The following is an 11,588-nucleotide window of genomic DNA, read 5'->3' as shown; positions in this document are numbered from 1 at the left end:
ATATAACGTGTATGTTTTATATATATATATATATACAACTAACGGTTATGTATAATTTTAATAAATTGAGGATTTTAAAAGTCAAAATTAAATTTGAACATGAACATCCCATTCATAATGATAAAAAAATATCAAATATGTATGTTGTAAATCACTGCACCTTAAAAAACTGTTCACATGCAGTGTTATAACCCATGAAGCAGATCTGTAATTAGCTTACATGCAAATTAGCTTATTCAAATTTGGCACAAATACAAATGTTTACAATATTGTCAGTAAAAAGATGTCCAATTTTATCTTGATAGAAATATGCTTTTGTGTAATAAAGCTTACCTTGCTTATGTCTACTGGAGTGGGAGTAAAGGTTACTGGAGTGATCGGCACAGCCGGGCCAAAGAGCTCTTTTTTCCCCTCTTCACAGTCTGAGATGTATTTCTGACATGGCTCTACCTTCAGCTTGACTTTTGGGAGAAGAGCCTCAGAGCATGAAGCATAGCCGGGAGGGGGCAGGAAGCGAAACTCCCCATTTACCCCACCGAACAGAAAACGAACTCTGATTTCAGAAAAAGGACAAGATAGGATTTAGAAATTTTCATCAAACAAAACAAAATGTATTATAGTCAGTGGCTTTAAAAGGTTTTGAGACCTTATTATAAACAAAGAATCATAATAAAGGCATAACGTGAAAACACATAATGTTAAATAGGATCAAAAGAGAAGCAAATATATTAGTTAAATTACTTTAACACTGCTCACCTGACTCCAGCTGAGAAGCTGACCACAGGATACAAAAGTCCATTAGCATGGAAGTTCTCTAACATGCCCTGTACAGGCAGACCATTGACCCGAAAGGAGATGCATGGAACCGTGAGGTCAAGACAGCAACTCACTACATCATTATCTTTCAGCAGGTGAGAAAAGGGGGAACTGACTTTACGGCCCACACAACCTGAATATTGGAGGCAGAAACAAGTCACTTAAAATGCTAGATGAAAATGAAGCAGCATTTCTGTCATACAGCTGACAAAGACGAAACAGAAGATGTACATAATATCAAGCCATTATTGCGCCATTTGCATAAATTTTAATGGGCAATAAACACTTCTATGCTGCAGTTCCTGTTTCTCAGCCAGATAATGTTTCATAAACCAATATCACTTCTGACAAAAAAAATTGCAGTTGCACTCATAACACTCACTTCTCTGGAATTACTACTGATTTCTCTCACTGATGCATGCTTTGTGTAATTCAGTCCAAAAAGTAAAAAATAATAAAAAATAATTTAACTTTAATGATCTCAAATTTGAGAAATTTACCTCTAAATTTAACCCATTCCCTTTGGTAGCAGAGGGCTGCCACTGTTCACTGCCCGGGGAGCAGTGTGGGGTTGAGGGTCTTGTTCAAGGATCAAGAATGCAGGCTGTGGGGATCAAATCAGGTATTTGCATCCTTCTAAGAGCACAAATGCACTTCTCTAACCACTAGGCCAACACTCCCAACAACAATCACATTCTGTCATCTGTCTCATGTTTTGATGATATTGCCCCCCCCCATTTACGTTTCCTCTACATTTTGATAACAGAATTTTGTAATAATTAAAGATATAATTTTTTTAAAGAAATATATACGAAATGTCATGTATTTCATACTAAATTATCAGAAACTCTGTCTCTGTCTGCTTTTGAGCAGACAGAGATGATTACTGTCTACAATGACGGTAATCCACAAAAGATCAAGGCAATAAAAAGGAAAGGAATGCATTATACAAGAATATCAAATCCATATATCTATCCACCTGGGTCACAGGGGGCTGGTGCCAATCTCCAACAGTCAGAGTACACCTTCTACAGATCAGCAGTCCAGGTCACACAGCAACAACTAGACACACAACCATGGACACTTACACACTCGCCCCTAAGGCCAATTAAGGGTCACCAATCAATCTAATTTTAATGCTTTCCAACACTAGGTAAAAAGCACTGGTGGGAGTACCTGGACAGAATCCAGGTAAGCACAGGTAGAACAAGCAAACCTCATGCAAAAGCATCCGGTCCCATGTCTGGATCGATTCTTTACCTTCTTGCTACAAGGCAACAACGATATGAACTGCTCAACTGTGCAGCCCAGTTGTAAAATAACTGTGCCAATAAGTGGCTGAAAAAAAAAGATAAACGGAAAGGAAATAGTAATAAACAACCATATTTAAACACCATAAATTGCCAGGTGCAGCCAGGAACAGAGATGTTATCAGCCACTAAGTCATAAACTGGCTTTATGGATCGTTCAATTTTTTTCACACAAAGTTCTGAACTACAGTTGTGGGCAGACAGCAAAGAAAAAGTGGAGTTCTGGCCTCTTCATTTACTGATTCACCAAGGGTAAAACAATACTTCTGGGCAATTTGGACTCTTGAATATTTGGCACATCAGGTAACGAGCCCAGCTTGAGCCATGTTCTTGAATATCTACAGACTTCCTAAGTCCAAAACAAACTTTATAAATGAGTTTAATGGCCTTTTTTTTATGATAGCTGCTGATTAAGAATACCTAATTATTGTGGGAGACTTAGACTTTGGTTTTGACATCCTGCAAGACTAAAAATCAAAAGAACTATGTGATTCACTTAGAAATGTATTTACAGTATGTAAAAAATAAACTACTGAATGGCTTAGCACCAAAGCATCACCTTTTAACTCTGATGCCTTTCTTTTAACATTTAGTCATACTGGATGTAACTGAAACTGTTGGAAATTTGCTATTTAAACCTCTTAAGTCTTCTAGCTCTACTACTCTCCATACCCAAAACCACAAACTGACATTGAGAAGCTGATTTGAGTTCCCATGCTCTTTTAATCTTGACAAACCTCCTATAAAACTGTTAAAGTGTTGCTATTAGTGTTGGCCGATGCCATTTCTTTGGCCCCCAAACCGATTCCTGGCTGTGCAGTATTGGCCGATACCATACCGATACCATCTGTTTGAAATTGATGTGTTTGTGTATATATGAAGAACTGCATACTACTTGGATGTAAAAAAAAAAAATGCCATCATGGCTTTGTCAAGCTGCTGTCTACCTTTGTGAAGCAGGAAAAAAGACTAATACAAAGTCAATCCAATAGAACTTTTTATTGCCTACCTGGAATGGGTGACAATAGTTGAATAAATTTATGGCTCTCAAAATGGAATCTGTGCCCTATTTGTTGGTACTCGCCTATACCGATACCACCATTTTAGTGCTGAATCGGGGCCCTGCCCAATACTGGTATAGGTATCGGTACAACACTAGTTGCAATATATCAATAATAATTTAACCTTATTGATCTCACATTAGAGAAATTAACTCTGTGCATTTAACCCATCTCCTTGGGGAGTAGTGGGCAGCCATTGTGCAGCGCCCGGGGAGCAGTAAAGGTTAAGAGTATTGCTCAGGGACCCAGAGTGCAGACTGTGGAGATCAAACCGGGAACTTGCAACCTTCTCAGAGCACATGTGTACTGCTCCAACCCACTAGGTCAATAAGATAGATTTTAAATTTTATTTTATTTATTGGGAAATCCAAATCCAAACCTAAGTGATTTTTAATTACAAAAATAGCCTAACTTTTATACCAAACCTACATGAGTTCCTTTTTTGAAAACAATTACCAACCAAGATTAACCTACAAATGATAACCTATCCCTCTTGGATGCACATGTTACAGAACTGTAAATGAAAACTCTGTCTCAGGTTTGATCTCCTCCTTACCTGACCACAGGTGTAGCCCATCAAAACCAAACGAGTAGAGATCATCTCCTACTCCGTTGCCCCCCCATCCTTCTCCTCCTGTGGGCCTAGGCAGGTAGCCTTTGGTGAAGGCCCAGCCAACACGCAGGTGTGTTGGTTCAGCTGTGAGAAATGGCTCAGCCTGATCTATGACCAACTCGTAGTACCACCTCCGGTGCTGAGCTGACGTGTCTCCCATAGCAAGGAAGATGTTCGGTCTCATGCTGTGTGGAGTCGTGCAAGAAGGAGGACAAAAGATAAGGAGCATTTATTTAAAAACTTTTATTCATAAATACATAATTCAAGTGCATGTAACAAGTACCAGTAGCACTACCAACATGACATTCTTAAGATTTATATTGCTGGCTTGAATTTTAACACTTTTGAGTTCTATTATTCTGCCTTCTTCATGGTACTGTAGCCCTCTCCCCAGTTATGAGAAAGGCAGATTTTTTCCATCTAAAATATCTTCAACTCAAATCATGTTAAAGTAAATTATGTAATGTTTCTTTTTTCTATAAAAAGAAAGTTTCTGTGAGGCTACCATCTACTTCTATGTGAATATATTTGTTTTGCATATGCTTGTTTTTTACTCCCTGGTTCCTGTTTGTTTCTACCTGTCAGTGTAAGTATTGTATAGCTTAAAGTGTTACCTCAGCACCACAAGTTGTCCATATTCCTCCAAGCTGGAGGTAAATTAGCAGTCATTGTTTAAAAGCAGAGCAGCATTTGAATTATATATATTTTTTTCTTGTGAAAAAGATCAAGCTCATGCAGGGGATGAAACAGTTAAATTGACTGAAAACAGGACCTAACATTTAATTATTTTCGTTGCAGGAGTATTTTGAAATATAATTTGTAAAAAATAGCTATGTTGGTATCTTCTATAGATAATTGTAGGCACCAAGACAAAATCATGAGTCAGAGTATATATGTTTAGGCCAGTCACACAGTTTCTGAAATTCTCCAATTATCTGACTTCAATTAAAAACTCAACTTCATCTAGTGTAAAATCGTAAGACAATAAAAGCTGTTTAAAATTTCAATGACAAAGACAAACTGCGCCATTCAAATTCTAATTGTACAGCTATTTGAGCTCTTTTAATTTTTTTTTTTTAAATATAAAGATTGCTTTAACACAACTAAAAAGTTGCTTTTTTCATACAAATCCATACTGAATCTCCGTTTGGGATTAGTAAAGTATTATTGAATTGAAATGAATTAAGATATTTCTTCATAAAAATGTTAAAGGATGAAGTCAGAACATAACAGACAAAGATATTTTCAGAAAAAAATTATAATCACATATAAAATAATTGTAAACAAAACTCCCAAGTGACTGATGAAAATACGAAGGAAAGGAGGAAACTCAAACGTCACATAACTCAAAGGAAAAAGGGAAAAAAAGGACACTTTCCCCAACATCAGACTGGTGCAGCAGGTCAAGCATTTAAAAGGAAGAACAGGAAAAACATGAAAGATGATGAAACTGATTTGAAAGTGTCCAAAGAGTAACTGAGATGACTCATACCACCTCAGGGAGCAAATATCTACACCAATGTCCCACTGTAATAGGTTAGGATTAACACTTGAAACACACCTGATCTAGGGCTACTTAATTATAGAAACATAATCAGCATTACAATCGTTAATTATAATAACTCATTGAATTGCAAATGAACTTACATTCCAGTTATGCTTGCAAAGTAGAATGTAGCAAAATTATCTCTTTGTTCTTGTGATGATTTAGTGCCAAAATTAAAATCAAGATTAAATTTCAATAAATGCAAACCTCTACTGTAAGAGTGTCCTGTTCAAGAGAAAATAAGATGAACATAAACCTAAAAAAAAAGGTTCTATAATATGAGGAAATCTTCGGCATGCTAAAAAGCACCAAATATACCATGAAGAAAGGGTGATTATATAAAATTTTTAAAGAAAAAGAATAAAGACTAATATGATTATTATCGAGATGCATCTTTTTTAACTGAAAAATTGTTATAGCTAAAATCCTCTTTTAGTTTTGTGAGCTTTAAATGAGACAAACTGACAAAACTTCAAAGAAGTCTAAATGTAGGGGAATTTAGGGCAGGTCTGGGTTAACAGGAGAGAACACACAGACAAAGGACGGACTGAAACAACACTTATAAATCAAGTCTTATTTGAAGGAAACCTGTCTGGAGTACCTGGTGACCTGATTAGTGAGTCGTGTTTGAAGTAGCAAATCTCTGTCTGGCAGCAAGTTGTCACAGATGAGGTTCTGATTGGAGCGCACGGCTACGCCATGGCACGCACACAGTGAGCACAGCACCTCCAGCACCTGCAACACAACCCGTCCAAATGATTCTGGCCAAAGATCAATGGTTAATCTTAAAGTTGCTTTCCAATACTTTAAATACTCTTACAGTATGTTTAAACAAATAACAGCACAAGACCTTTGGGAATTTTGTTTAACAAGCTACAAAAATATTATGTTTGCCTGTTCTACTTTTGTCAATGCTTAGATCTCTATCTATGGTTACTGGCACTGCAGATAAAGAATTGTAAGGTAGACATAGAATAAACTTTTTTTAGCATCATAATGGAATATATGAATCTTAAGATAAAAAAATCCAAAATGTATTTAGTGTAGAAAGAAAGCCTACATTTTAGGGCTACAACTGATAATGCAGTGTTTTGCTAATCGATTAATCTGTCGATAATTTTTTTCTATTGATCAATTAATAATGGGATAGCAAAAGGTTCCTTAAAGAAGATTTTTTACAGAATTAAACCAGGTGAAAATAAAACGCTTCCCCTTGTGGAGTTCTGGATGGAGCATATTGAAAGATTAAAAAGTTTTTTACATGTAAAATGCTAAATATTTATGTATATATTTTTTACAATTTTGGTATAATTACTTCTCAAAGTGGTTGCTCTGTCAGCTGAAGACGTGTTTCAGAGTCTCTTTACTCTAAAACTTGATTAATCCACTAAAGTAGTTGCGATTATTGAAATAATCCTTTAATCACGATTAATTTAATTAATTTTTTCGGCCCTACTAAATTTTAGAATAAGTATTTCAATAAGATTATCAATGCAACTGCATTTAGCACATGTGCTTTTGTAACACTGCTTTTTTCCCCAAAAAGACAGCACTCACATGGTTTTTCACAGGGTGAGATCTTATAGAAAGAAGGATGTACGATCTTTCCTCTTGCATGTATTCTTCATAGACCATCCATGGTTGTGGCTCCTGCATTATGATCCCCTCAGTTTACCCTTCGGGTTTCTTATCTCTAGGCTTTTGATATTTGGCTTACATCATAACTCTGTTGAATTGTTCATTGATGATCCAATTTTAAGTTTTAAGGCTGTTTAAATTATATTTAAAATCCCCCCTCATGTGACCAAAGTAGACCCTTTCAGTCAGGGTTTTAGTGGAGCTTCTTTTCCAGTATCATTCAAACAACGGCAACACTTGCTGCAGATCTATAACAATGCGTTTTAATTGAATCATTTTTTTTACAGTGTGACATTTAACTACCTAATTAAACATGATTATACAATAACTTAACAGCTTCTCTTTTTTCTAAGACAAATAATCTTGATTTTTATTCAAAGCAAAAAGAAAACATAAAGTTGTATACCTTGTGGTTCCGTCCATGCTTTTCCAGAAAAGAGATAATAGCCTGAACGTGTCCACTTTTTATGACAGTTATGGCCTCGGGACTCTCTACTAGAACACAGTGCAGAACTTCCAAGACTCCTGGAAATGGAAAAGAACATTGGTATATCATAGAACTGCTGTTTTATAATCTGTGTTTTTATAATAAAATAATATACAAAGGACAGAAGAAAATGGTAGGAGTTGGAAAATCAGTCCTTTGCAATGGCACAATCTAAATAGGTAATTTTCATTCCTATTAAGAACAATTTGTGAAAATTGAAACATTAGTATCAAACCAACCGGAAGATGCTTCTAGATGGTCTAGTCTGCCTATCAGCCAGTCAACAGAGCTTGCGAAATGAGCACAGTTTCCACGGTTTCCCCGGATCAAAGAAGCTAAAGATAAAATAAAGTCAGACATTCTGAGAGAACTATTGAGAGACATGTGCATACCGGGCAGAAAAAAGGTTATCTGGTTGGCTTAGAAACATTTAAGTCAAACCAGCTGTTAATGAATGAATATTTTGGTATTCTTACCCAGTAACTCATAGAACAGGCTGATTACGGCCTCCCACCGCTCTCCAGCATCACACTGAGTAGCCTCGGCAAAATAAGAGGCACTACTATAATGGTGTAGATGATCAATGCAGTCCAAGACCAGATCTATCACACCCTGAGAAGAACAAAGAGGGCAATTTTTGGTTCTTCTGATAAACAAAACAGCAAACGCAGTTTGATTTCCACCATTCCTACCTCTTCTTTAAACATGTTCTGGCGTTTCTTAAGAGCAGCAATCTTTTTCTGCTTTTCTTCATGGCTTTGTTCCCCACATGGTGTCTGGAAGTACTTGATGAGATCCTGGAGGCTGCATATCACTGTCTTCATTGGCAGGCTGACTGAGGAAAGGTTTCCATCATGATTAAAACCATCGAGGTTCCTAAAGGAAAGGGAAGACGTATTTTAAAGGTACATCCATTCATCTTCTAAAAGAAAATTTGATAAAAATTAGACGAAACATTTTAGTTTCTATATTTTAAATAAGGTGTATTAATCATGTTTTACAGTACTGCAGAAAGTGCCCAGATGTTTTGGCTTTATTACATTTGTCATATTGTTTCAGATCATCAAAGAAATCAACCTGTGTACGAAAAATCAATCCCCCATAATAAGCGACTTCAACAACCTCTGAGGAAACAATTGCTATTAGGCATTTAGAATAACTGTTGATCAGTCTTGTACCACTTTTAGAGGGTTTTAGAGAATAAACAATCATGAAACAACATCTTAATTGAATATCAGCCAATCAGAGGTGGACTTTCTCACGCGCTTTAAATCATTGTCTCCTACATAAGCTCAAGCTCATGTAGCAGACCTGCAGTGCTTTAAAGGGATTCTTTTGTGACCCTTTGAGTTTTTCATTAATTGTTTGATTAGATTTGGTACTGAAATTTACAAGACTAATTTTATTATTTACTAAGGTAAAAGGAATCTAAAATTTACAATTCTTTTTACTCATGACTTTAACTTTGTTGTACACAGTTGAAAAATGTGATAGGAGATGGGATAAAGCTCATGGAAGGAAATGTGGTCATCCAAGCATGCCTGTACCGTCATACCAGAAAATCATACCTACTTAATTTAATCCAATAAGCATACTCCTTTCTAAACCTGCAGTCAATTCATAAAAAATAACTTAATCCACTGAACAGCTTCAAACCTCAATGAAGAATGACTTTCTGTGCTCTATATTCTTATAAAACCGAATGACTTGACCAAGCACCAAGTACCTTATGAAGTGAGTAAACAAAAAGATAGCATTCCGGATGAGTCTGGCAGTGTGAGATTCTTCTCTCTGAGATCGAGACAGTGTCAGCCCATCATCCATGTGACCCTCGCTGTGCAAAATAGCCTGAAAACAAATCATTTGTAGTTAGAATCCATTCAAAAGTGCAGTAAAAGAAAAGGAAACCAAGGAGTCTAATGTTTTACCTTGCGCAGATTCCCACCCAAGCGGCACTTGGCATCTGCAGCTTGATAGGTTAACCACAGTCCTGAGTCCAGATGCTGAACATAACACATGGAGTCTCCATACTTGATTTCTGGGATTCCCATACCATCAGTATCTGTCTTTTTGCCAGCATCAAGTTTTTCCTGCCCACAATTACAATTCTGATCAATTAGTCATAAACTATAAACTGTATTTTATCAGTATTTTAAAGTCATCTACTGGAATGTGCTACTTTTAATAATTTATATATGTTTGTCGTACACTTTCAAGTGGAAAATAATTGATGCCTAACAGTGAAACTGTCTTAGAAACATCCAATGTGCTTCTAAATATCATGCTGACCTTTGATGATCTGAAGCAGAAAGAGGTTGTGTTGATATCAGCTTTATCCCGATCGACTAGGTGCAAGCCTTTTTCCTCTGTAAGACCCAGGTACCTTCCAGTTGTTACATGGCACAATCTAAAAGGCTCACCCCAGCAGGTATGCCTCCCACTCCACCTACACAATGTTGATAACAAACTGATACAACTTCCTCATAGCATTTTCACAAGCAAAGCTAAATATGTTTCTTTTAAAGGTTAAAGAATCCTCAAATCTTGTGTTCACTTACGCAACTCGTAGAATTTCCAGCCTCCAGAGGGACCGTGCATGACCAGACACCGATCCAATCTCATAATGCATTACTCTAGAAAAACAGAGGCATGGTCAGAGAGTCATACAATGTTTGTTTTTTTTCTTCTTGATTTTTTAAAGGCAATTTCAAAGGACCTTTGCAGCTCATCCTCATGCTCTGAAGAAGGAATAGTGAGACAGGCATCACTGTGGCTGTGGAGCAGACGCAATGTTTCACCCCCCTTTAAATAACCTGAAAAAAAAACACACTTTACATCATCAATATATAAAGAATGGCTGTCTTAACAAAGTAAATCTAAACACAACTGAAGCTTTAAGTATTAACTGACGGAACCACCAATGGCATAAGCAGAGGTAAGCAGAGTATGCAGGTGTTTAGGGGCCCCCAACCTCTTAGGGGCCCCATCACTGACACCTGGTTGGCCCCCTACACAATTGTGGACTAGGACGTCTCTTTGCGGAAGTAATGGTGCAAAAAATTCTTGTAATAACCCACCTGATACTAGGTTGACTGAACAGACCTTATTTATACCCCAACACATGCCAGATTTCAACATGATGGTGAGCCATTTAAACACGACACCAGTAGCAAAGCGGACAGTGGTACTTTTAATTACTATGTTAATAGCTGTGTATAGTTCATTAGACAGTTGGTAAAAAATACACTCGTATATGTTTCAAACTGCAAAAAGATCTTAAAGGAAAGATGTATTTCGGTATTTCATTTTTTACAATACGACTTGGAATTATGGGTAATCCAGTGCGTAGATTAAAGTCATAACCGTTACGTACAATGTGTTAGCGACAATGGATACCAAGATGAGGTACTTTAGCGGATTTCAGGAAAGAACGAGTAAGAAGAGCTGCTGGAAGAACAGAATAAACTTCCCAAAATAAACACGTTCTGTCAAAGAACCGAAGAGGGAGAGGTGGACTGTTGCTGCTGCTACAGTGAGTAAAGATTGCGACCAGGAGATGAATGGAGAGGGTGGGTGAGGAGGGGGGCTGTTAAACTGAAGGTAGCCCAATATGAAAATTTTTACAGCAGAATATAATATATATCCATGTCTAGTGAAGGTGAAGAATGATACAATGATGAAGTGTGTATGTATGGGGCACATTTAAGGTCGTTGTCTACGGAAGCAGTGGCGACTTCATATGGGGCCCACCCAGATAATATTGCTTATGTTCTGGTTGAATGACTGTAAAACACAGTCATTCAACCAGAACATTAGCTTTTATAAACAAATCTATAGCATGTATGTCATGTTCGTGTTTTGAGATTTAAAAAACAAAAAGGCTTAAAAAACGTATGATTTTACCTCATTGTATTTTACAGTATGATACAAAAAACTATCATGTACACTCACCGGCCACTTTATTAGGTACCCCATGCAAGTAACGGGTTGGACCCCCTTTTGCCTTCAGAACTGCCTCAATTCTTCGTGGCATAGATTCAACAAGGTGCTGGAAGCATTCCTCAGGGAGTTTGGTCCATATTGACATGATAGAATCACACAGTTGCCGCAGATTTGT

At 36.9% G+C, this 11,588-nt stretch overlaps 1 protein-coding gene across 1 annotated transcript in view; it reads right to left on the bottom strand.

Annotated features, from left to right (window-relative positions):
• The window catches only part of LOC107084672 (ryanodine receptor 2-like), a 99,917-nt gene that overhangs the window by 79,928 nt on the left and 8,401 nt on the right, over nucleotides 1-11,588 (bottom strand). Inside the window, exons 8-20 of the mRNA XM_015374604.1 lie at nucleotides 10,188-10,284; nucleotides 10,030-10,104; nucleotides 9,761-9,917; nucleotides 9,400-9,561; nucleotides 9,198-9,319; nucleotides 8,164-8,347; nucleotides 7,948-8,083; nucleotides 7,711-7,806; nucleotides 7,391-7,509; nucleotides 5,948-6,081; nucleotides 3,744-3,985; nucleotides 757-949; nucleotides 334-553 (exon numbers count right to left, since the gene is read on the bottom strand). Coding sequence (XP_015230090.1) covers nucleotides 334-553; nucleotides 757-949; nucleotides 3,744-3,985; nucleotides 5,948-6,081; nucleotides 7,391-7,509; nucleotides 7,711-7,806; nucleotides 7,948-8,083; nucleotides 8,164-8,347; nucleotides 9,198-9,319; nucleotides 9,400-9,561; nucleotides 9,761-9,917; nucleotides 10,030-10,104; nucleotides 10,188-10,284 — 1,937 coding nt within the window. The remainder of the gene's footprint in view (nucleotides 1-333; nucleotides 554-756; nucleotides 950-3,743; nucleotides 3,986-5,947; nucleotides 6,082-7,390; nucleotides 7,510-7,710; nucleotides 7,807-7,947; nucleotides 8,084-8,163; nucleotides 8,348-9,197; nucleotides 9,320-9,399; nucleotides 9,562-9,760; nucleotides 9,918-10,029; nucleotides 10,105-10,187; nucleotides 10,285-11,588) is intronic.

This window comes from Cyprinodon variegatus, unplaced genomic scaffold, assembly GCF_000732505.1.
Source record: "Cyprinodon variegatus isolate N-32 unplaced genomic scaffold, C_variegatus-1.0 Scaffold106, whole genome shotgun sequence".
NCBI lineage: Eukaryota > Metazoa > Chordata > Actinopteri > Cyprinodontiformes > Cyprinodontidae > Cyprinodon > Cyprinodon variegatus.
Note: the sequence above shows the minus strand (reverse complement) of the source record. Positions and strands in the feature narration are given on the sequence as shown.